Source organism: Pan paniscus, chromosome 7 (genome assembly GCF_029289425.2).
Source record: "Pan paniscus chromosome 7, NHGRI_mPanPan1-v2.0_pri, whole genome shotgun sequence".
Lineage (NCBI taxonomy): Eukaryota > Metazoa > Chordata > Mammalia > Primates > Hominidae > Pan > Pan paniscus.
The window spans coordinates 45,276,487-45,301,486 of NC_073256.2; the positions used below are offsets into that span (position 1 = coordinate 45,276,487).

Sequence of the window (25,000 nt, forward strand, 5' to 3'; positions counted from 1 at the left end):
TCCTCATCTGTAAAAGGAACACACTTTGGGCTGTGAAAGCTGACTGTGAAGAATAGATCAGACATTGTGTGTAAAGTGCCTATCCTAAGGAGTTGTTTGAAGCCACCTAATGCATGCCCTGGTTGCTGACCCTTTGCTCAGCTCTTGGGTCCACCTTTCATAGCTTCTTGAATCTCAGGATATCTGCTGGTTTAGACCATTTGCAGGGATCTAGTCTCTCCACTTTGCTTTATTGCTGGCTCTTTGTCCTGTCCTGAATTTTGCTTCCTACCCAACTTTGGGTCACACCATTGCCCTGACCTTTCCTATCTCCCTTTGTGCTCCTTGTTAGGGTGAGTGTGTCCCGCCCACTCCTCAACTTTTCTTCCATCCATCTCATGATGAAGGAGTAGCTTAATTCGATTGGTGAATCTGGAATAAATAAACTGGCAGGCTCAGCTCTAAGACCCCTTTTGTCCTTTTGGGATGAGCTGCTTCCAGGGAGCAGCAGTTTCTTTTAGCTTTCCCAGGCTGTGTCACCCTTGGGCAGACTCCTCCACACCCCACCTGGTATGGGTACCCTGGTTTTGCACTGCTTATAGGGCAGCCCCTCACAAAGCTCATTTGCCCACTGTTATCAGCTGTTTCCTTCAACTTGACTCTTTACTGGGAATAAAACTGAGAGTCTAGTGTCTAGGGAGGCATATTGGTTAATAAATTGGTCTCTGGAGTTAAAGTACCTTGGTTCAAATCCAAGCTCTGCCACTCACTTGGAGTGAACAATTTTTGTGTGTGAAAATTTTGCAAACCCCTAAACCCCACTGACCCTCAGTTTTCCTTCTGTAAGAGGAGGGAAACAATAGAAACTACTTCATAGTTCTGTTGGGAGCATTATACGAGTTAGTATATGTACAATATTTGGAACAATGCCTGCCCCTGGTAACTATAACTGAGTGTTGGCTAACTGTACGTATCAGTGTATTCAGGGCTTGCCCAGGGAAGGTGGAGAAGAGCACCACTTAGGCACTTCAGAGACCCATTCCCAGGTCCTGTTCCTCTACAGGTACCCTCAAGGGTGGCTTCAGAGCCAAGGCCCTCCTGACCACACCCCAGCACCTGCCTTTGTCATGCTTCCCATGTAAGTCCACTTAATCCATGTGGGTTACTTCCCTAGGTTTCAAATCGATTATTATCTCTGCTGGAGGAGTAGGGAGCAAAATGAAAATGGAGCATTTGTCTCCTTCTCTGTCATCAGTTACCATCACCCCATTCCCCTAGACCATGGGCTACCTCCTACTCATTCATGTTGTGAATTCAAAGAGTGCTAGGATGCCCCATCTTTTTTTTACCCCAGCCTTCAAAAACTTCTGTCTGCTCTGGATTTTAACCTTTAGGAAATCGTTCTTGCAGATACAAACCACTGTTTGGTAATGATCTTTGGTAGATCAAGACCAATGGGTCTTCCATTGCTCTTTAGTTGGTTCCTTTAAATGCTGAGCTCTTTTGAGAGCCCCTCACCTTCTACCCCTTCGACAGCGATTTACTACTTGATCCCTTTTCTCATTTGGAAAACCTTTATTAACCAATGGCTATGGGCTGGGTGTCTATGGGAAGGTAAGATAACTGCCACAGAAGAATGTGTAGTCCAGTGGTGCTTAAACCGTGCTCCATGGTGTACTATGTACCCTCTAGAGGCCCCTCACCAGTCACCATGGAGAGAATGTGTGTGTGTGTTGGGGGGGTGGTTCTGAGTGGTTGGGGTCTTACCCCACTCCCAATATCTGTCCAGCCCTGCTGTTTTTCTTTCTTTTGCATATTGAGCTTCTGAGCAAGATTTCATCCACAGAAAGGATTGCACTGTTAAAAAAGATTAAAAAAAAAAAAGTTGGGCTGGGCACGGTGGCTCACGCCTGTAATCCCAGCACTTTGGGAGGCTGAGGCAGGCAGATCATGAGGTCAAGAGATCGAGATCATCCTGGCCAACATGGTGAAACTCCATCTCTACTAAAAATACAAAAATTAGCTGGGCCTGGTGGCGTCGGCCTGGTGGCACATCCCTGTAGTCCTAGCTGCTTGGGAGGCTGAGGCAGGAGAATCTCTTGAACCCGGGAGACGGAGGTTGCAGTGAGCCAAGATCATGCCACTGCACTCCAGCCTGGTGACAGAGCGAGACTCTGTCTAAAAAAAAAAAAAAAAAAAAAAAAAAAAGTTGAAAAACTATTGACCTAATTTTTTCCACTGAATTTATTCAGCATGGCTTTTTATAGTGGTTTCACCCTCCCAGCTTGCATTTGGCCAACAGGATGACCTGGCCAATGTCTTGGCACCAGTCACCTATGGACTCAACCAGAGAGGACCTCTGAAGCTGTCCCCTCAGCAGGTGAGGGTCACCTTTTGTATTGGAGAAAGATGTTTTGTGGTCAAGGTTAGTATTATTTGCAATAATAAGTAAATAAGGAATTTGTTAGGGGAGGTACCACACATAAATTGACTCTGAAGGCAGTCTCAAAACAGTTTCAAAAATGTTTTAGGCAGTGACAACACTACTGAAATACACTCATGGCCCCTAAAAATACTAGAAGCTCTAAAATAAGCTCTCAAAGTTGTTTTGTAGGACTCATAATATCAAACTATAACTTTCCAAAGGACAGGAGACTGGACTTTTCTTTAACTTTGTGGTGTGTTTGTTATGGCAACAACCCACGGATCTAAGATAATCAGGGGCTGATGGCTCAATCACTGATCTATAGAGATGCATCTAATATAACCAATCAATATCTGGCTCATTCTGTTTTTATAAAGATATTTATGCAATCCACATATTTGCATGTTCATAGAGCATTTCTGGAAGATGTTCTAGCATGTTAGCTTCATAGAGTAAGCCTTATGTTTTTCTGTTTTGTTCACTAATGTGGTCAAAGATGATGCCTGGCATGTAATAAATTTTTAATAGCTATGCATTGAATGAGTAAACTCACAATAAAATGGTAAGGGTGGTTACCTTTAGGGATTAGGACTAGAGATTGGTGAAACTATTACTTTTCAATTTATATCCACATATGGCATTTATATGAAGACGGCAGGAAGACTGTCTGCTTTTCTCTTTGTATTTGCTCCTTTACCCACAGAGAGGAAGAAATTTCTGCCTTTGCTTTCACTGCTATCTTTTGGCCTTAAGACTCCTCCATGGCCAGCCCAAACCAAAAAGGAATGCACAGTCTGGCTGGTTGTTCTTGGACCATGTATTCTTAGTGGGCAAGATTCCACTCTTCCTCACTCATTTCCTATCTCCATTGATTTATGATCGGGGCCCCCCTTCCAGAAGAAGACCTGGTCATGATTCTACTCTCAATTTCAGCTTTTCCATTAGTGTTTGGTTCATGGGGCTAGAGGCACATGAGCATTGAAATTTGTCCTTGTCTTAGTTCATGTGGGCTGCTGTAACAAAATAACATAAATAGGTGGCTTATACACAACAGAAATTTATTTCTCTCAGCTCTGGAGGCTGGGAAGTTCAAAAGCAAAGCATTGGCAGGTTTGGTATCTGGTAAAGGCCTGTTTTCTGGTTCATAGGTGGCCGCCTCCTCGCTGGAACCTCAGATAGCAGAAGGGACAAGGAAGCTGTCTGGGCTGGGGTCTCTTCTTTTTCTTTTTTTTTGAGACAGAATCTTGCTCTGTTGCCCAGGCTGGAGTGCAGTGGCATGATCTCCACTCACTGCAGCCTCTGCTTCCTGGGTTCAAGCAATTCCCCTGCCTCAGTCTCCCAAGTAGCTGGGACTACAGACATGTGCCACCATGCCCAACTAATTTTTGTATTTTTAGTAGAGACAGGGTTTCACCATGTTGGCCAGGCTGGTCTCGAACTCCTGAGCTCAAGTGATCCACTGGCCTCAGCCTCCAAACATGCTGGGATTACAGGCATGAGCCACCACACCCAGCTGGGTCTCTTCCTGTAACGACAAAAATCTCATTCATGAAGGCTTTGTCCTCATGACCTAATTACTTCCCAAAGGCCCCACCTCCAAATAGTTTTACAATGGGAAAGATGTTTTAACATATGGATTTTGGAGGGACACAAACTTTCCTTCTGTGGCATTCCTCAAACCTGGATATTTTAAATACAAGCAAGTTGGGTATAGGAAACCCTGAGTGAGACAGAGAAGCTCAGCAGAGATGCTTTAATTTTGGGAACACAGCTCTCCTGGTGATTCATAAAAATTCTAAGTTGTAGGCTAAGTGCAGTGGCTCATGCCTGTAGCCCCAGCACTTTGGGAGGCCAAGGCGGGCAGATCACCTGAGGTCGGGAGTTCGAGACCAGCCTGACCAACATGGAGAAACCCCGTCTCTACTGAAAATACAAAATTAGCCAGGTGCAGTGGCGCATGCCTGTAATCCCAGCTACTCAGCAGGATGAGGCAGGAGAATCACTTGAACCCGGGAGGCGGAGGTTGTGGAGAGCCGAGATTGCGCTATTGCACTCCAGCCTGGGCAACAAGAGCAAAACTCTGTCTCAAAAAAAAAAAAAAAATTGTAAGTTGTTTCCCATTTGGCTCTTGTCCTTCTAGGTACAGTTTCTGCAAATGAGGCCTGCAGTGTGGTATGTGATAGGATTCAGAAACCCAGAGCCCATCCCAACTTCATGATACTGCAGTGTTTTTACTTGTTTAGTTTACCATGTGCAGATGTAATTCTGAAATGAGTATATGGATCAGAACATAATAACATGTGAGGAGTGAGTAGGAACAAAGTATTTTTTCCTCCACCTACACAACAGAATAAAAGAGTTGTTTTTCATAAATTCTGTTGAAGGCAATTTGTATTTATAAACAGGAGAATTAATAATAATAATAGGCTGGCAGGATGATTTGGCATTAAGAGGCCTTTTGTCTAAGAAAACTAGTTCATAGAATCATTAAATACTTTGGTTAAAATTGAAAAGTAAAGGAAGAGAGTTATCCCCAAAGCTTTGGTGTCTGAAGCAGAGACTTAACAAATTCAGTATGGGTGAGTGTAAGGAGTAAGTGCTATGTAATGACCAAAAAAAGGATTGTAATACTGCCACACATATCTCAGAAAAGTTGATCTACTAGGGAATGTGTGTGGATGGACACTTTTGCTGTTCTGAGATGTCTGTGATCTGTGCCAATAGGCATCAGTATTGTGTTAACAATAACAGCAATTGCAACAACAACACCTAAGACTCATTGAATGTTTATTATGAACTACACAGACATTCTTTACATGTATCCGTCCAGTGAGGAAGCTTCTATTATTATCTCGTTTTACAGATAAGGAAATGAACACTGAGGTAGGCTTAGGTCACATGCTGCTAAGGGGCATGGGTGGGATCAGTGGAGTGTTGAAGTTGGCTTGTACAGGCTCTTGAGAGCTGACTGTGCACACCTCTTCCCAACAGTGTGTTCAACAACAACATGTCGCTACCTTGAATTTGGCCATTGTGGGATAATTTACACCTCAAAAATTGACAAAATGCCACACATCATGTGGCAATTTTGTTTTTTTTTTTTTCCAGAGAGCTCATTGGCAAACATTCTAACAAATCACTAGATAGGATTCAAACCCAGGCGGTTTGACTGGAGAGCATTTTGGCAAAGATGCATGTTTTCAGGCCAAAGTATTGATAATGGTATTAACAATTTTCTTATTGTGTGAGCCACTTTTATTGGTTGGTTTTATAGATGAGCTTGAGGAGGCGGTGTCTCATTTACATGGGGCATAGTGGATTGGTTGGACCAGGTGTGCTATTTACATAGTACCAGAGGAGGCTGGCCATCCCACCCTAATCTTTTATTATGCAAATGAGGTCTTTACCTGGCCTGTGCCATGTTTCCTGCACATGTGGCAACAAAGAAAAGGGAAGGGAAAACCTCCATTTTGAATATAACTGGCTTCCAGGTATCCCTTTTTTATTGGTACAGCTGCCGGCATTTACCTATGCAAGCTTCAAGCTTGCTTATCTATGCCTGCAGCTTGATTTTTCAGGCTGCTTTTTGTTAGAAAAGAAATTATTTTGGGGCTGCTTTTTATTAAAAGGAAATTCCACTGAGAGCTCTTTTGCCCTAACTGCCTAAATAATTTCTTTTTAGCTCCTGTATTACTATCAGTTGACTTAGATGCCAAGGACTTTGGGTGGAAAATAATGATCCCTCTTCACCAGGAAGCAGATGCTCACCTTTGTGGATAGTCAAAATGACAGCCACAAAAACCCCCTAGCAAGATCACCGAGAAAAAGAACAACCTGTAATTGCTGAGTGCTAACTATATGGCAGGCATTTCCTTAAATCTTTACCTTCATGGTTTTATTTCATTAGCCCAGAAGCCCTCCAATGATGCGCAGTAGTCATTGTTCTCATTTTTGAGAAGAGGAAATGAGGATTTGGAGATGTTGAAACATTGGCTTGAGATCTTCTAAGTGGCGAGTGGTTGAGGGAATTTGGAGCCTGTAACAGCTGCCAGACAATCTGACTCCAGAGTTCATGTCCCCAAGGAGGAAACCACATTGCTGAGGAGTCCCACTGAGGGAGTGGGGCCGAAAGGGTAGCCCTGAGGCTTCCAGGTTCTGAGCCCATGGCTAGAGAAGAACCTCCATCAAAGAACTCCATCAAAACACAGCTGTGTTGTCTGTGATCTTCTCTGACCTCGGCCCTCATAACCTATTGCCTTGGCTATGGGTAACTTAATATGTCCTGTCTTGAACACATCCAACATTACCATGTGCCTGACTTCTAATACCACCTTCCCCTGCTACCTGCCTCTAAACCTGATGATCCAGGTGTATTCTGGTCCTTGCCCGTATCTTGAATGTGGCCCCTGTACACCCTATGTCCAATCTACCCTATTTATTGTTATTTGTTTTGAAGTATACTTTCTATTTTTTTTTAAGTGAGGATATAAAAATGAGATTCTTGAAGAAAATAATAAAGTGTTATCTTTGGAAGGTAAACTTAAAGGCACCTTATATTTTGCTCTTCCTATACTTATTTACTTATTTCCTACATTTTCTATAATGAATGAGTTATTTCTATCACAAAAAAATGCTACTTACAAACGGATAAATGAAGACAGTCTTAAAATACATCTTAATACCTATTCATCCAAAAAGCAAAAGACAGTTTGCAAATTATTACAATCTACCTCATTTAGCCTGCTGAAGACACCAATTTTCTTTGCACTACCCACTCCATTTCTCAAGAGACATTAACAACACACCATGATTGAAAAACTAGGGTGTTATGTGTTTAAAGAAAGAGGTTTAAAATATTTTATTAGAGAACACATATCAATATTGAACAACACTTAAATAGATGGCATTCATATTAATAAGGACAATATAAATTCTTATAATTTGAACAGTCAGTTTGTTCAACAAATAAAATAAATTCATTTTTATCAGTGGGCATGATCCATGAAGTATATTTTTTCAATAATTTATTCATCTGCTTAGTACTATATACATTCATTTTCTTTGAAAAGAAACATAAAATCAACGTGATTGTTTATCACATCACATCATAAACAGATGGACCTGTAAAAATGGCGTGTAGAAAATTCAGAAACACTTAAACAGCACATTCCAAGGATACTGAGTCCATTTAAGAGAAATTAAACTCTTTGAAGCCATTGTAGTCAGCCTGGGTGTCATATATATTCATTGATACAAAATGTTGCCACAAATTCAAGTATAATGATTCACACACATAAATATATTATTCTGACATAGAAGAGAATGCTCCCTTGAATAGTATAGCGTGCATACCAAACTCTCAGCACGATTCAGATTAACTTTTTTTTTTTTTAAATGGAAGGAAAGGTAATGACATTGTCAACTTAGTCGACCAAATACCAAACCTGGAGAAGGTGGATGTGGTTCACAAACACTGCACAGTTAGAAATTGCACCTTACATGGAATCTTATTTGTCACAACAATTGTTAAAGGTTACAGAAAAACCATAGCAGCTAAAACCAGCCAGTCAGCCCACATTTGCTTCTCTGGCAACGTGGAAATGCTGTGTTTGTATTTTAAACAAATGTAACAAGGAGACAAGCAGAAACGCTGCAGCAAGCCAGGAAATGTCACCGGGTTCATGGTTAAATGGCGTCAGCTTTATTTACTAAAGTATAATTTTAATTTCACAGGCAAAATGAACCTCCAGATTTGTTTTCCTTAGCCCCAGCAAGTCAAGTCCTTCCTAACTGTTAGTTGATTGCAAAAGTGCAGCTTCAAGTCTGTCCCTTTTGCTTTCATTTCCCCCCTGCCCCACCTCTGCTCCATCAGGTTTGTAACACAAGCAGACACTGTTTCATACGCTTCAATGTAGCGTGAGCTGTGACCCTTGGATGGTGTGAAAGCCAGCCTTTGGGGATATTATAGTGATTCAGTTATTTTCTGTTTTTTCTTTTTGTTGCTGTTGTTGGAAAAACTTGTTTTTTAAAAACATGCTGCATAACATCTTCTTGCTAAAAACAATTTCTCAATTAGTAGGAACACTGAATTGCTTTGTATATGATTTGCTTGTTAAGACGTCCAAAGCATTTGGTTATTCTTAAGAATTAAGCACTTCCCTTCTTGAGCAAATATTTATTCGTATGAAGAGAAAGAAATAGACGTCCTTTTTTTTTTTTTTTTTTTTTTTCTGTTTAGCCATCCCACTGTAATGCTGCACTAAGCCTTTAGAACAAAGAGAATCACACAACTGGGAAACCAAGGCTTTGTGATTTTCAGCCAAGCCAAACATGGTCACTCTGTCAGGAAAGCCTTGGACTCATCCCTGACTGGCTGTTTCAGTGAGTTCTTTCTTGGCTTAAAAAAAAAGAGTGAGAAGAAGAGCAGTTGTGTGGTTTGCCTGTGGGGACTTGGGCAATGGGGGTTTGTAGAGCCAAGTGGCCACCATGATAAGCGAGACTGACTTCCCTGTGCCCCGACATTTGGGAGGAGGCAGCACCCCCAGCACACGCCTGAGGTTCACCAGCCCCTGGGCCTTGGCACAGATTCCTCCCTTCTTTGCCTGGAACAACTGTTTCTGTTCCCCACCCCATTGTGTCCTCCAGGATTCACCGTAGAGATCACCACTTTTGATAAGCCTAACTCTGCAGCCGGCTGAGGCCCTTCACCAAGCTCCCATGGCACTGTATTACCATCACAGGTGCTTGGAGGGCAAGGACTATGTCTCTGCCCTTGTTATTCTCCACCCCCTGGACTTGGCGCTGGAGCACAGTAAGCCCACACTGAATATTATAGAGTGAATAAAGAAATGAGAGAGCAGAGACTGCAACAGCAGCTCTCTTTGAACGAAGGGGATTTTGTTTTGCAGCGTGATTTTCATGTCTATGAATGTTCTAGAATTTGAGGGACACTAACTTTTACAAGTTAAATGTGCCTAACTTTTTTTTTCTTTTAAAATATTTGATTCTGAAAAATTTCAAACATGCACAAACATGGAAGAACGGCATGTGGCCTTGCCTGCCATTCTTATTTCATCTATCACACTTGCTTCCCCACTTTTGGCAATACAACTTTAAAGCAAATTGCAAACATACTTCGATATGCACTTACCAGTTAAGGACAATGCCATTATCACATCCAACAAAATTTAAAATAACGATCTAATTATCTAACATCTAATAGGACACAGCCTATGCTTAATTTTCTCCAATTACTTCAAAAATGCCTTTTTACACTTTGTTTCCATCTAAATGAACAAGGCTTGTACAGTACACTTGATGAAAACATCTCTTAAGAATATTTTAACCCATAAAAGTTCCCCTTTTTAAAATCCCATTTACTTATTGAAGAAACTGGGGTGCCTTATGGAATTCTTCACACCCTACACGTGGCTGATGATTCTCAATTAACTTTTAAGAATGAAATGGGGGAGGGAGGTTGTATGAAACTGATTTACAAAAAAATTGAGCTATTTGTCCCTGAAGGCTGTTTTCCTCTTTCCCTTTGCATTCATGATCATTCCTTAAGTTACTGTTTTTCCTGTATCAATAACAGTAACATGTTGGATTTGTGCCTTAGTCAGATGGATGCTTGATAAAGAAGTAAATCCAAGTGTCAGGCAAGGCTCCTGGGCTCCTGGGGTGGATTCCAAAGACAGTGGGTCGCAGGACCAGTGGTGGGTTTCATGCTCCCCTTCCTTGGGCAGTAAGGACAACAGTTGTGGACGGGAAGCTGGCTTCATGTCATGGGTGTGTGTCCCTTTAAAACACAAGGTAGACTAACATTTAATTAATCATGCATTTTTAATATCCTAGGCATCATGCATCAATGTGATCACAATTTTATCCTTTTGTAGAGTAAGAATTCTTACTCCAAACCCAATGTGTCCATTTTTCCAAGTTCAGACTTCAGTAGAGCGGGTTCTCAAGTTGAGGATCCCTCTCATTTCCTCATTAGCCAGGCTGGTCACATTCTGCTCCCTGTGAGATGATGCTTTTGGTCTTCTTTCTCCAAACACTGAAAGAACTGAACGCTCTTCTTTTTAATTTGGGCCAACACCAATCCGTTCATCCTTGCAGCTGCTTCTCAAAATCCAGAAGACTGAAATAGCCATAGACTGTGTTTATATAAAGCAGAGTTGGGCCAAGAACCTCATCCCCGAAAGTGACTTTTTTCCTCTCTTTAAAATAAGTTTGAGATTCTGAGTCACGAGAGACCATTTGGCAGGGAGATGGCAGCAAGTCCCTGCCAAATTCAGCCTCCAAGCATGGCTGACTACCCCGTCAGCCTGAGTCGTGGTGAGCTGAGCTTGCAGTGTGGACTTCCCTGTGAAGCCACCTGCCTAGAAGGCTGCTGGAGACCACTTAAAGGGTGCCCCAGAGATGTCTAGACTCGACTGGCAGAACCTGAAATTAGAACTAAGATTGTGACCTGGAGCTTCCATGAGAGTCTGGAAGTACAGCTTCAAGTCTGTCCCCTTTGCTTCCATTCCCCCCACCCCCCACCTCTGCTCCATCAGGTTTGTAACACAAGCAGACACTCTTTCATATGCTTCAATGTAGTATGAGATGTGACCTTTGGATGATGTGAAAGCCAGCCTTTGGGGGTATTATAGTGATCTTCAATTTGCAGTGAAGTCAAAACGACCTCTGTTCATGATTGGGAATTTGTGGTTTTGGCTTGTAAACATTTACTTCCAGTAGTTGCCCAAGCCAAGAGGTGTTCATCCCATATTTCCTTAGATGATGTTACATCTTAGTTTTGCTTCAAATGCTGTACGGTCTTCCAGTGGTCAAAACTACTTCTCTTTCCCATAACATCATTTATATAAGCACATGCACGCACACACACACAGGCAGACACTCACACCTTTTCTATAATGACTGCATTTTATGTAGCATCTTTCATAGGACAACTATGATAACTTAATATACTTTCTATTGCTAAGTAAGTAGCCAATGTGAGGAAGATGACAAACGCCAGCCTTGGATACTCTTGTTCTGGGCTGTCTACAATTCAGAGAGCTTGGTGGAAATCTTCAAAGTAGTGTAGTTTGCTTGATTTTTAAAAGCTAAGACAAATTTTCCAGGTGGGGATATTTCCAACCCAAAGAAAATAGTGTGGTGTGGGGAATAACTGAGAGTTGGGATTTGGTGCCTAGCACTTTGAATGTAGGAATGACAGGACCCGAGCCGCGGTGCAGCAGGTGGTTTGTGACCTGCTTTCTAATTACAGAGAAATGAATGTCTTCAGGTGGGGATGACCAGCTCCTGGAAATGTAAACCTGAAGTGAGATAAAGAGCAAAGGAAAGTGAAGGGCTTATTTTCTCTCTTCCTGCACATGGCACTTTCAGTGCTTGAAGATACTTTAAAGGTGATCTAATTTGTAGTTGCGTCTTATTTAGATGGCATTTGAGAGGGGAAATGAAGATGGGAAAAGAGTGCTAGCATTTATAGGGGGCCTACTATGATTTTATAGCTTTATCAGCTCATAAGGCATTTCATGTACACAATTGTTTCTGCTAATCCCATTTCACAGGTGAGGAAAATGGCTCAGGAGAGGTCACGTGATTTGTTCAGGGCCACTTAAATAGGTACAGAGATGGGAACTGCAATGAAGCCCAGGCCCGTGGCTCCCAGTCCATCATCGGTCTTCTCTCAACACCATTTTCCAGGTCCTTCCAGTGCCCTTCCTAGCATGGGCTTTGGGGTGGAGTTGGGAAGGTCACGTTTAGCAAGCTAAGAGGTGAGCACAGGAGAACGCCAGGAGAACACACAAGAGAGCGCAGCTCTTTCCAGTATTTCTCTTTTTCAAAACTCCCTGCAGACTTGACTTACTTTCCTCTTCTCATATCCATAATGTTGTATTTATTCTCTGGGAAAATTTTTTTTGTAATGTGATTATGAAATCTCATACCTTACCATATCATGTGCAAAAAGCTTGGCATGTAGTGGATACTCTGAAAATACAATTTTTACTATTTAAACTTTATCTTTGTAAATCATCATGGATGCATTATAGGCAGCAAAATGATTTCGTTGTCAGGAATATTGGGTTAAGTTTCTGTGTTAATACTGGAGAGTGAATTGCTTGTGACTTGTTATACCCAGAGATAAAAATAGTTTGTTTTCCCTCACATCTGATGAAGAAAGCATGTGTTTTTGATTCAGCTTTAAATACTGAGGCAGAATTTCTGTTGCACAAATGTCAGCTCTCACTTGTTGAAGTTTAGGTATCAGGGTTGCATATGGTATTCAGAAGAGGAAGACGGGGCCAGACAAGCCGCTGGGAATGGAGATGAAAGCAAGCAAGGGACCTCAGTTTTTATTCAATTACTTCCCAATAAAAGTATGACTCTTTTTTTTTAAAGTATGTAGAAAACTAGCAATGGATTGTTATTTAAATATTTGTAATGCTTGCTTTGATCTTCAAAATACTTCACGGAAGTACTTTTTAATAGCCTTCCTACTTGTCGGATTGAATTTGGGCATCCTTATTTGTAGATTCAAGCTGTCATTCAGCACCACATTCATCAAGGTCTCCTCCTTCTCTGCTCTTTACAACCACTGTCACCTCTGTTATGACTCCAGGACTGACTCGGGGAGGCACTGTGGGGCACGAAGTACTCTGCCCGATGCTCAGCTTTTGATTAATGGGCCACAGCCCTCCCATCCCTTGAGACTTCAGTTAGCCGAACTCTTTTCCTTAAGAAAGATAAGGCTGCATTTAGCAACAGGAATGAAGACAGGGGAGGAGAAGAAACGCAATTTTTAAAGATAAATCAATAAGCCATTGCTACAGTTATTCAAACTTGGTTTTGGATGGCTTTTGGGCTTGAATAGACAGAATACTTTTGTAGGCTTTGCCTTTTGAGGTGATTTTCCCCCTGTCGTTTCTAGATTGGACTGAAGCTGGTGCATCACGTGACTCTAGATAGCAAGGATGTTCTGATGTGATTGATATTGTGGAACCAGACATACTTGCAACCTGAGAGTCCCCAGGGAGGAAGGAGGCAGATAGGAGGCCACAGCGGCATGGCGTCTTGCCCAGAAAACACAACAGTAGGTACTATGCAGTTAGAACAGTCCTGATTCTTCCAAATGAGGATAAATGCTCCTCGCTTCTCAGCAGGAACCGGGACAGAAGAGAATATATCACTCTGTGTCTGTCAGGGAACACTGTGAGGCAATACAAGGGTCTTGGGTTGGGTGATTAAGTGGAAATGGCATGGGATTTTTCAAGAGGCACAAGGTGTCCAGGCCAGGATGCCCTGAGACCAGGCAGAGTGGGTGGCAGGGCAGCAGGACCGTCTCATTGTGCTCATGAAGGCTTAGGCTTTAAGAGTGGGAGGTGGTCTTCAGAAGGTCGAAATTAAGAGAGCTTTTAGCAGGGCCTGGCTGTCTACATCCTCATATCAAATCCAAACAGTGCAGCTTCCTTTCCTCTTTTCTGTCTTTCTTAGACTATGAGAAGAGTAGAGGAAAACTACATGAGGCTCCTTGGCACCCATTTTTCAAGCCAGTCATGATACAGGGCAGACAGCACTGACATACCCTTAACCCACCTATCACTGGCACGGGTGCCCCAGGGTGATCACAGGGCTCTCATGTGGTCCTCAATGCCCCAGTTCCCAAGATTGGGCTCTGCTGTTGGTTCTTATCCCATCTTGTTCTGCCTCACCCTCCTCTCAGAGTCTAGGGTCTGTCCTATTTAATGATGGGGCTCTGCTTCCTCAGGTGCAAATGTCTCTGGGTAAGCATATGCTCACCTGACTCGAGATGGCTGTGATTCCCCACTGCTGACCTGGGGTTCCCCACTGCTGTGCTCTGCACCCCTAACTGGGATCTTACTGTCCCTTAGAATCCTCAGGGTCATCAACTTGAGCCTTTCTGGGTGGATCTTCTGATGTTTCCAGGTCCCTGGGGACTGGCCTCCCAGCTGCTATCTGTAACTAGTGGTTGGATCTTATTACTTGTTCTTCTGTGCACCCCTCTCTCCATGCCTGCTTAGGGGCTGGAGTACTCTCATGGGCATGCTAAGTGACAGACCATTGCTGCCATCCAGGAGTTCTCCTCTAGTTGAGAAGACAGAACTTATATAAGTACAGTATATACAAGGTACCCTTTAAAATACTTTAAATAGATACTTTAAATAGATATAGACTTTTAAAAACAACAGAAAAACAACAGAGTACAGAATTAGTTGCCAAATACATTCTACAGACAATTGCTGTAAGAACTTGGAGAGAAGTTGGGATGATCAGAAAGGGTCGAATTTAAACTTCTAATCTGGGAAAAGAATTATGGATAACATTTTGTATGGGCAGAAATGAGAGAGTGAGGAGGGAGTCCTTGTGGGCTCAAATGAGTCTCCCACAGATTCCTATGTTGAAGTCCCCAGGACCTCAGAATGTGACTGTATTCGGCGATAGTGCCTTTTAAGGCATGGTGTGGTTAAATAAGGTGATGAGGGTGGACCCAAATCCAATAAAACCGGTGTCCTTATAAGAAGAAGAAATTGGGACAGAGAAATGCAGAGGAAAGACCAAGTGAAGACACAGGGAGAAGATATCTATCTACAAGTCAAGGAGAGATGCCTCACAGGAAACAACCAGCCAACGCCTTAATCTTGGATTTTCCAACCCCAGAATGGTGAGGCAATGCATTTCTCTTTTTGAAGCCACCCCATTTGTTATGATTGGCTAGGACACTGATATGGCAGGGCTACAAATGCATGGAGCTGTGCTGTATCTGCAAATGCAGGAGCATACTCGTTGGGAGAAGATCCTTTACTTAAAGCAGAAAAGTTCCTGGAACAAGAATATGATAAGTTGGCAGAAGGACTCTGTGAACAAGTTCCAGTAGCAGATGGGCTGCTGGGGACAGGGACGAAGAGCAGAGCGCCAGAAGAGAAAGAACACCCTTTGCCTGGTTGACAGTTTTGCTTAGGGTATACATTCCGATGGGTTAAGCATTGCTCAATGCTAACATAAAACCAGGTTTACTTTATGGGATTAATCAAGGCCTTGAAGGCCCTCAGGCACTCCTAAGGGGGAAAGTCAAAAAGAAAGGAACAATAAAGGAAAGAGACAGAAGATGCAGAAGAAGAGAAAGAGAAGGTTACTTTGCTGGGCTCAGTAGAGACTTTTGAACCATCAGAGAGTGGTAAGAGGTGCACACCAGGGAGGCTCATAGAAATACTGCAGCCACCCACTCTGACCACCAGCTCTTTTCTAAAATGTGGCTGCACGTTGTTTGTACCTTTCACTTGGAAGTCATTGTGTAAGAACAGGAAGGCAGCACTGCAAGCAGAGAGTAAAAGTCACTGGGGGCCTTCAGAATGTCCTTATCCTCCTGGCACTGTCTCCTGCCCTGGGCTCTCTGGAAGCTGTGGGCCTGGAGCTCACAGAATCAGGCTGACCTGGGAAGAGGATGGAGTTGCTGAGAGCAGCCCCATCTCGTCACTCAGAGCTATGCGTGGAGCATGGATTCCATGGGAAATGGCACCCTCTGGAGCAAGGGCACCCACCCCAGCTTCTTTCACTGTTTGTAAGTTTAGCAAGAAGGGGAGAGTGGAATAATGGAGAGGATGGGATCAAGAAAGGAGATGGGAAAGATGAAAGGGCACAGGACCAAGACCAAACAGGGGACGAAGAAGGGAAGGGAGGGAAAGCTGCCACGAAGCATCAGCCAAAGGTCGCAGATTACTTAATGGCCTCAGTATTTCCAGGTTCTTCCATATCAGTTCTGCACCCACCACCATCCACGCCCCATCTCAGAGCTCTGCTGTGGAGCCTCCTCTCTCAACACTGTGAACACCGTGCCCTTGGCTGCAGGAACTGCACCTTATTTCTGATTGGGAGAGTCTTTCTCTTCCTCGTTGCCCATTAGGACTGGAGAGAGGAAGGAAAAAGAGGTCCCTCCAACAAGTGTGTCAGCTCAGGGAAACATGAATCTGGTATTCCCAGGGGAGGGCTAAATATGCTTCCCCATAGTAATATCATTTCTATTCCAGTTAGTCAAAGGAAAAGGAAAAATAAGAAAAGAAGGAAGAAGTAGAGGAGGAGGAGGAGGAGGAGGAAGAGAAAAAAGAAGAGAGAAATTCTGCATCCTGTCATTTGGAAATGCCCCTCATACCCAGCCTGCTTTCTGAACCCCATGGCTCTTCTTGGTGAGCTCCAGGCAGGCCCTCAAATGCCCTGGTGTGGGGTGCCATGTCCAGGAGGCCTTCCCAAGGAGCCAAGTGTGGCCCTGAAATTCTCTTGGGGTCCTCTGGGGACTTCCACTTGGGCAGGTCCCAAGGGTCTGGGAGAAATTTCAGGTTGGCCTTGGTCAGGAGGTGTGTATTTATTGTTGCTACTCTTAGGGTCAGCCAGATTGTGCTGTGGGGGGTTCCCTGATGAGGTGAGGAGCTGAATGATATTGAGGCTACCTGGGCCCCAGTGGACCTTTCTGCTCTACAGACGACAGCAGTGGGGGTGGCGGACGCTCACCTCTTATCCTGATACCGGCTTGGAAGGTCACAACAATTCATGGAGTGGGGCCACTTTGAATATGGACTTGCCACTTTATCCAATGACTCATGAAGGTTGAGAACATGAATTTAGCCAAGTGGAGTTGTGTCAATGGCATATGAAAAAAATATTTGTATGTGGAACACCGAAACCCATTGTTTAGCATCATCTGTACTACACTGTTAGCTAGTAACGGCATAGATCATGACGGCAAATTACGGCCCATGAGCTCACTCCAGCCTGCAGCCTGTGTTTTTGTTTGTTTTGTTTTGTTTGAGAGAAGAAGGGTTTTTACATTTTAGAGGGTTGTCCCCCTCCCTGCAAAAAGTCAAAACAGATAAGAATGTGTGATAGAGACTGTATGACCCCACAATGCCTAAAATATTTACTATCTAGTCACATACAGAAAAGGTTTGCAAACTCCTAATATACATTAAATAGATTTTTATTTTTTGGTTAATCTGGGAACATCCTCCCCCTCCCCCATTTATAACAATGCCTCTTGGAAAAATGCATTCTTGACTTTGAAACAGATGAACTTGAACTCTATCCAGCTTATAAGCTGGGGACTCTCTGTGCCTCTCTGTGTTTTTCATGCCAAGTGCAGGGCGGGGTGCAGGAGAGGTTGTTTGCTGCTGCTGATGACCAGTGGGTATGCAATGACCCACAGGCTGACCGGGAAAAGAATTATTTCCCAAACTCCCTTTGGGACCTCTACGTTCCTGAGGACATTAAGGTGGCAATCACTGCCTTACATGTCACCCTGTGGAGCAAACCAAGAGCCTCCTGCCCTGCCTATTTCCTTGGCTCTGCTGCTGCCATCTAGGGAGAAAGAACAGAATCACATGTGCTTGTCTGTCAGTCAATGACAGAAGCATAGACAAATTTGCCCTCAGCCCCTAGAACAGTGGCATGCTGCCCAGCCATGGCAGAGATAAGGCAGGAGAGAAAGTGCCAATAGAGCTGGAATTATAGGTCAGGGACAAATGAGTGAGATATGAACGTCAAGAGTGTCGAGAAACACAGTGGACCTGGGAAACATTGAGGTGTCATGGAAAAAGGAGTCGGAGGCTGGATTTGGGGATATTCAAAGAAACCCTTAAATCTCCCACCTCCTCTTTTCTTTATATGCTAAAGTGTAGGTAATAATCTCTTCCTTCTCCTTCTACTGCACAGGGATGACTTAAGATAGGCACAATTACTTTGACAAACATAAAGTGCTATATAAACGGACAGAAACATTAAACTCAAGTTGGGATTTTCTGTCTTAGCTTTCTCTCTACTGCATTTGAATGCACCTACAGGATCCGGCTTTTGAAGAAGCCAGTGCCATCATTTTTTTCTCAAAATACAGTGTACATTTGCTCTTAGATTTTCTGCCTAATTAAGTCTGTAGTTTTTATAGTTTAGTAATAATCATTTCCAGTTTATAACGTGGCTGCACTGAATATGATACAGAGAAAAAGTAAAGTAATAACTTCTGAGCCACACGAAAAGGAAAGGCAATTATTTTGTCTTTTGAAATGAATAAGCCACAGTCTTTAGGGCAGTTCCTTGCTTATCAGTTGCAGCAAGCCATGACTCAACCATCCTGCTTTAAGCGATGTCTATGGCAAATCTTCCTGCTCCTAAACCCCTCTAACCCCAAACCCCACAACCTTCCTTTTAGGTGGGAGAACCAGTAATCCATGTTGCAGCAGCAAAGCAGAAATGACAATTTCCTGAATAGAGCAGATAAGGCCCATTCTCAACCCCTCCTCCACATTTGGGTCTGGGAAGCATGAATGAGCTAATGCTGATGGGAGCAGGGCTGGTGTCCTCCACTGAAATCCTAACTTGCTTTTGTCAGCCCAGCCCCACAATGATCATCTCCACTCATTCTGCTCCCAGGAGTTCTGGAGGGCCAGGAGGCCACAGCTGCCATTGCTTTCTGAAGATGGTTGGCACCACAGCAGCCTGGCTCAGCCCAGCTCCCCAGCACAGTCTGCAGATACGGGGCAGGTGCAAACAGTGTTCCAACTGGGCTCCACTGGAGCTGTGCGCAGGTGGTTTCATAGTTAAAAGTCCTAGTAGGGTAAAAAAATCAGAGTAACTGGTAAGCATACCTCTGATGTCTCCATATTTGCCTCCTCTGCTTTCTTTTCACTTGGTTTTTCCTTGGAGAGTTTACCTCCCATCTGCTTCAGTGCCCTTTGCTAATGAGCAGAGCTCTTTCTTTAATTAAGTCAACAAGTATTCATACACAGAGGCAGCATCTTTTTTGGCCAAAGGACCTGAGCAGACCAGACCCAGAAGCAATTGAGAAAGTTTGTCAAGCTCTGATTAAGTAGCTGTGATCAGAGTGAAAAATTACCTGCCCAAGCAAATAGTTCCTAAAATGTTCTCACTCCCAGGTCTTAACCATGAAACCTACTGGGCCAGAAGGTTGGGATATCCAGTTTTCACTTGTGAAAAGAAATTAGGAACAAGTGATGTCACATAATACATAGCCATAGCTTCCAGCTGACTCCTCATTTGCAGACTGCCTAGGTCTCCAGCTACCTGGAGATCAGCATTCTGAACCCTTTCTCCACGGTGGCATCATAAAATTCACATGCTTGATATGCTGTCTGTAATTCTTGGTGAAATATCTACAATCCATTCCCCTCTGTCCAAACAAAAAAAAGTTGGAATACAGGTGAGTGAGAGTGAGTTATGTTGTATTTGCTTTCATTTATTTTTAAAACGGATGTACTTCCCAAAAGTGTTTCTATGAACTGTGGTTGGTCATCAATAACTTCAATACAACACCCGATAGGTGTCCTGTCAGCAACTGCATTTTACTGTTCTTGGCCAATGTGGCCCCTTCTGCATTCTCTTCTATGCCCATCTTCCCCCAGCGTGCCATAGTATGTACTCCTTGCAAGGCCTTAATCACATTCCAGGCCATTAACTCCTAAAAATGTGATGCAGTCTGACAGAAGTGCAGACACCAAATTCTTCCACAGATGCCCTGCTCTTGGGTTTGACTGGGCTGGAGATTTGGCAGCATGTTTGCCATGGTTAATTTGGAGGCAAATCTCAAGGAAACAGAACATTAAAAAGTTTGGATATGGCTTGGCATCCTCAGCACACCCAATCCAAATGCGAAAACGTTTACCCCCATTCTCTTGAGGAAGGGGGGCTATGGAAAATGTGCAGGTTGAGAATAGGGAGACCCAGGTTTAAATCATGGTTCCCCTTGGCCTTGGGCAAGTCCTTAACCTCTTACAATGATCAGATTTTTATCTGTAAAATAGGGGTAGCAGAGTTTCCAAGGAGTTTAGAGGCAATGGGTGCAAAATTCCCTGAAGATGCCTGGCACACTGTAGGACCTAACAAAAATCTTAAGAGAATATTTATTTACCCAAACACTACTGTCTACCATGGAATATTTATTTTTGAATATTTTGGAGAGTGTTAGATATGCTATGTGACTACAAGCAGAAGCCCTCTTGGATAAGACATGAGAGAGGCAAAGGAAAGAAAACTGACGAGTAAAATGCTTTTCTGAAATCCTTGACATAGTCTGGGGAAATTTTTGAATAATGAGATTCAGGGTCTCTCTTAATGCATGCAGTTTGAGTTGCAGAATAAACTCAAATTTTCCCTATCCCATAATGTCAGAATAAACTCAAATTTTCCCTATCCCATAATGTCACGTTGACTTTTGTGATGTTTAGACAATCCCAAAGCAACTACTTTTTATAACACATTAGAGAAGACATCGCTACTCTGGGTAAATTCCTCAAACTCCAAATAGAAGCAGTAAACATGTGAGTATAAATATGACAATCATTTGCTAAACTGCAACAATTTTAGATATTTTTTGGCATGCCTAAAGGTACAGAGATTTAGGGGGAATGAGCGAAAAGTAATTCAACTCATATATTCTTTACCCCACTTTGACTAAGTTTTGGGTGATGTTATCAATTTCTTGTAAATTTGGTGTATCATGCTATGGGAAAGGAAAAAAATGTTAAAAGTTTACCTCCCTGGAGAGAGGGGGCTGGAGAAGAGTGTAGCAGAAAATTATTTACGGATAGTTTTACATGGATACAATTGTCATGGCTTTAATCCGTTGACCGAAAGATTCTCTAGTTGTTTATTTTGATTAGATGTGGCATTAGTGCCAGATTTCCTGTATTTCTAAGCTTTCCCGTATCTAAAATTTAATGTGTCTGTAAAGGTGTTTAAAGGATCATCTCAAACATGGAACCATAATTTGTTGAAGAAAAACGATAATCGTTCTTCCTGTTGGGACGCTCTTCCTGTAAGGGGGAGTGGGGCAAGTGATTTTCTTATTCAGATACTGGACCAAGCTCTTGTCAACAATGAAACTGATCTTTCCTACCAAGGCCAAAGAGAAGCGAGGGTTTGCATATTCAAGTTCTTCCTAGATGCCTGCCTCTATAATAGGACATCCACATCTGGCAGAGCTCTTATGGGACACAGAGAGAGAACAGAAGAGTCTAAAAATCCGGCCAACATCTCAGTGCCAGAATCCAAGTTCTGAACACAAGGCTGAATATGTATCTGGCCAGTAAGAAGACACTCTTCAGAAAAAGGCTGAAAAAACAGTCACACTCCAGGTCTAAATACAACCTATAACAAAACCCAAATCCACATGCAAACATACCCTCCATTGCAATGTGGAAAGAGATTTGGTTTTAAGAAGAATTTAAGGAAATTATCATTTTGCTGCAAGAGAAGAAGAAAAAGATGTTGAGGCCACTACTCTTGCTGTGAAGGTTACAGCTGCTTTGAATTTGTTAGAGGAAATTACCCTAATAGAGGAAAGAGGCCAGGCAAATGGTCTTTAGTTTTAGACCACTGATTGTTGTCGAGAATTATTCCAAAAACTTAAATTCTATTTTAAATCCTTATTGTGAAAAGACAGCCATATTTTAATTTTTACATATAGTTACCATCTTCATCCTTAGTAATCTATAGCTTGAGCAGCCCTAATCCGAAAATCTGAAATCTGAAATGCTCTAAGATCCGAGATTGTTTGAGCACCGACATGACGCCACAGGTGGGGAATTCCACACCTGACCTCATGTCTAAGGGTTGTAGTCAAAAACGGTCAATTAAAAATATTGTATAAAATTACCCTCAGGCTATGCATATGAGGTGTATATGAAACATAAATGAATTTTTTGTTTAGACTTGGGTCCCATCCCAGAGATATTTGATTATGTATATGCAAGTATTTCAAAATTTGAAAAAATCTGTAATCTGAAACACTTCTGGTTCCAGGCATTTCAGAAAAGAGATACACAAGTTCTGTACTGAGTTATTATCGTTTACCAAAATTTGGTATACGTAAAGCAAAATATAGCATGTTCCCCAAGCTCTTGCAGAAAAGTAGGAATAGATGAAGTTGAGTTGACTACTGGATCTTTTTCCAGAACAAATGGGCTTCTATCAAAAAATGTTTGCGAACTCCTGCGTTAGACAGTTCTTTGGTGATCCATCAGTATTGTCTGAAGCTAAGCATTAGTATTTTTCAAAGTTCGGGAATAATGTACTTGGATCATAAGGCTCATTCCAACATGCCACAGGTGAAGCTCATTCATTATGCAATAGTGAAGCAGATAAGAAGTAATGGGAGACAATCTTTTGCCTTTCAAAATATTATAAGCTCTGGATTTTCATAACAGAGTTCTGGAACAGGTAAGTGATTTGTCAAGAAAGGCTTTTGTAAGCCATGTTGAAATGGCTGTGCAGTAAGTGAACAGCCTCTATCTTTGCAAGAAATTAACAGCCACACCAACCTCTTGATCTTTAAAGATATTAGAGAGAAAGCCTATCATCATCTGATCTTGGAACTGTTTAATGGATTTTCTCTCTAGTAGTTAAATTGAAAGAATGATGCTCAGGTCTACTGTCTTCTCTTGGGAAAAGCCATACCACCCTGGTTGGTTCTTTCAACCCTCTCCTGACCCAAGGATAGAGAACACTACATTCCAAGACATCATGAGTGCCCCTCACTCTCATCTTTGGGAAATGAGGAGCAGCATCCATTCAAAGTGCAGTCAAAGGTAAACCTCACTGCCAAGTTTCCCTCAAGCTGAGAAATTGGATGTATCAGAAAGGGTGGAGTTTCAGAACTTGCTCTAAAAATAATGTGTCTGGATCTCGGCCACCATCTTAATGCTCTTCCTCTCTAGGCCCTCTCCCCATAAATGTCAAATGTGGCTGTCAGTAGGTTGAGCCTGAAAATAAAATCCCCTCACTTCCATCAAGAAATAGCTCCAAACTTAGAGTGTGTGCTCAAAATATTCATGATGAAATCATAATCCTATATTTATAGTCTTTTGGATTGTGCATGAAATTCTGTTTCCCATGGTGGTTTTCGTTGAAGCGGGCACAGAGTGACCAAGAAAGCATTAGCTGCAGGGAAATGCTGTTCCGTATCGTTCTGAACTGGTTGGTTGTGAGACACCCTCCCTCTTCCCTGTGCCCTACTCGCTGCCTGATGAGTTGGGTCTACCCCCCACCCCATTCCCAGCAGGTCCCCTCTTTGATTGGTCCTGTCTTGTCCTCCAAGAAGAGCTGGCCTTCCGAGAAGGAAGTGGGGTGGGTACCTAAGATTATTCCCCTTTCCTCTGCATCTTTCCTGTCCTAGACTTCCTCCCCGTTCTCACTGAGGGAGATGGTGTGGACCTTAATGGTTGGAACTTGATGGTTCTTGTCAAGGCTGGGGGTTGAGGGCCCTACACAGCAGCAGACCTGCAAAAAGCTTTTACTTCTCACCCGGGCTGTGGTACAGGAGGATTGGTCTTTGGACACTGTAATCCTGGCAGATCCACGGGGCATGGAAGAGAAAAATTTCCATTCACAAACGCCATCCGTCTTGGAGATCCTGTAGAAGGTCTCTCTTGATCCCACGGGGATGCGCACCATGTCCTTGTGCTGCCCTTCCACGGCCTGGCTGGGCGGGTGCAGGGTGTAGCCCAGGGCATGTTTGGAAGACTGCTTTCTGCGGAGACACTGGATTCTCAAGACATTCTGAAAGGCCTTTTTGAACTCTTGGCTGGAGCATGGGTATATGATGGGGTTGATGCAGCTGTTTAGATATCCGAGCCAAAATACTATTTTAAAAACTGTTTCAGAGGGCTTGAAATCAGGGAAGAAAGACCCTGGAAGAAAACACACAGATTTATACATATTATTTGAAAGCCAGCAAGCCAATTGGCTAGGAAAACAATCAAACAAACATCTTTCTGTATTTTTAAAACGGTTAAAATGATCCCAAACACATATGAGTTTCTCACATTTGACTGACTAGCTCCTATGACAGTCACCCTTTTGCAATATCTTCAAAGACCATTCCTACTTGGTCCGTGTGTGTCATTAATTACAGGAGCAGGCCCAGTGGATAGGGTTGCACTGGCTCTCAGTGACCAACAGCTGCTGTGAAGTTTTACCAAATGAAAATGTGAAACTCAGACTGAGTCCACATATGTAAATTGTTTTGCCTAAATTGAAAAGTAAGTTGGAATCCATGCAAGTAATCCATATTAAAATTCGGTCATCTGAACATGCCCTTTATTCTCTGATGCAGTGTTATGCAACAGACACAGCCTCAGTGTTTATGAATTCCTCCCCTCCCAAACGTTAGAATTATGGATTTTGATGAGAATCTCAACTTTACACAATATTGGCCTTGCCAACGTTGGGCCAGTGATTCTTAATCACTTTTCCTAGATGATGTCTTTTGATGTCACCGTGAGCTCCCTTTGTCAATATCCCTCGATGTCTCCCAAATGTGTGTCTTTGCTTCACATTCGGAGTCCTCCACAGCCCCTGGTCTAACCAGCTTTCTAATATGACTAGTTGCTATTTTTTCTCTAGCCAGACTCACTACACTTTTTCTCCAGGTCATTGATCATTTTTTTTTGTCCTCTCAAGTTGGGCCACTGTGTCCTTGATGCCCTTTTCCACCTTCTCTACCTACCCAAACCCTACCCGTTGATGTGCATGGCAGGAACCAGGCCTCAGGACCCATCACATCCTGCG

The 25,000-nt window shown here is 42.9% G+C and overlaps 1 protein-coding gene across 6 annotated transcripts in view; it reads right to left on the reverse strand.

Annotated features, from left to right (window-relative positions):
• The window catches only part of ADRA1A (adrenoceptor alpha 1A), a 189,784-nt gene that overhangs the window by 68,046 nt on the left and 96,738 nt on the right, over positions 1-25,000 (reverse strand). Inside the window, exons 2-3 of one of the 6 annotated variants that reach the window (XM_063606676.1) lie at positions 23,735-24,120; positions 1,796-2,157 (exon numbers count right to left, since the gene is read on the reverse strand). In XM_063606676.1, the coding sequence (XP_063462746.1) occupies positions 1,999-2,157; positions 23,735-24,120 (545 nt within the window). In that variant the 3' untranslated portion in view covers positions 1,796-1,998. Of the gene's footprint in view, positions 1-1,795; positions 2,158-7,230; positions 24,121-25,000 lie in introns of those variants that run through there. The other 5 variants (XM_063606674.1, XM_063606675.1, XM_063606677.1 and 2 more) reach the window with 5 other exon arrangements.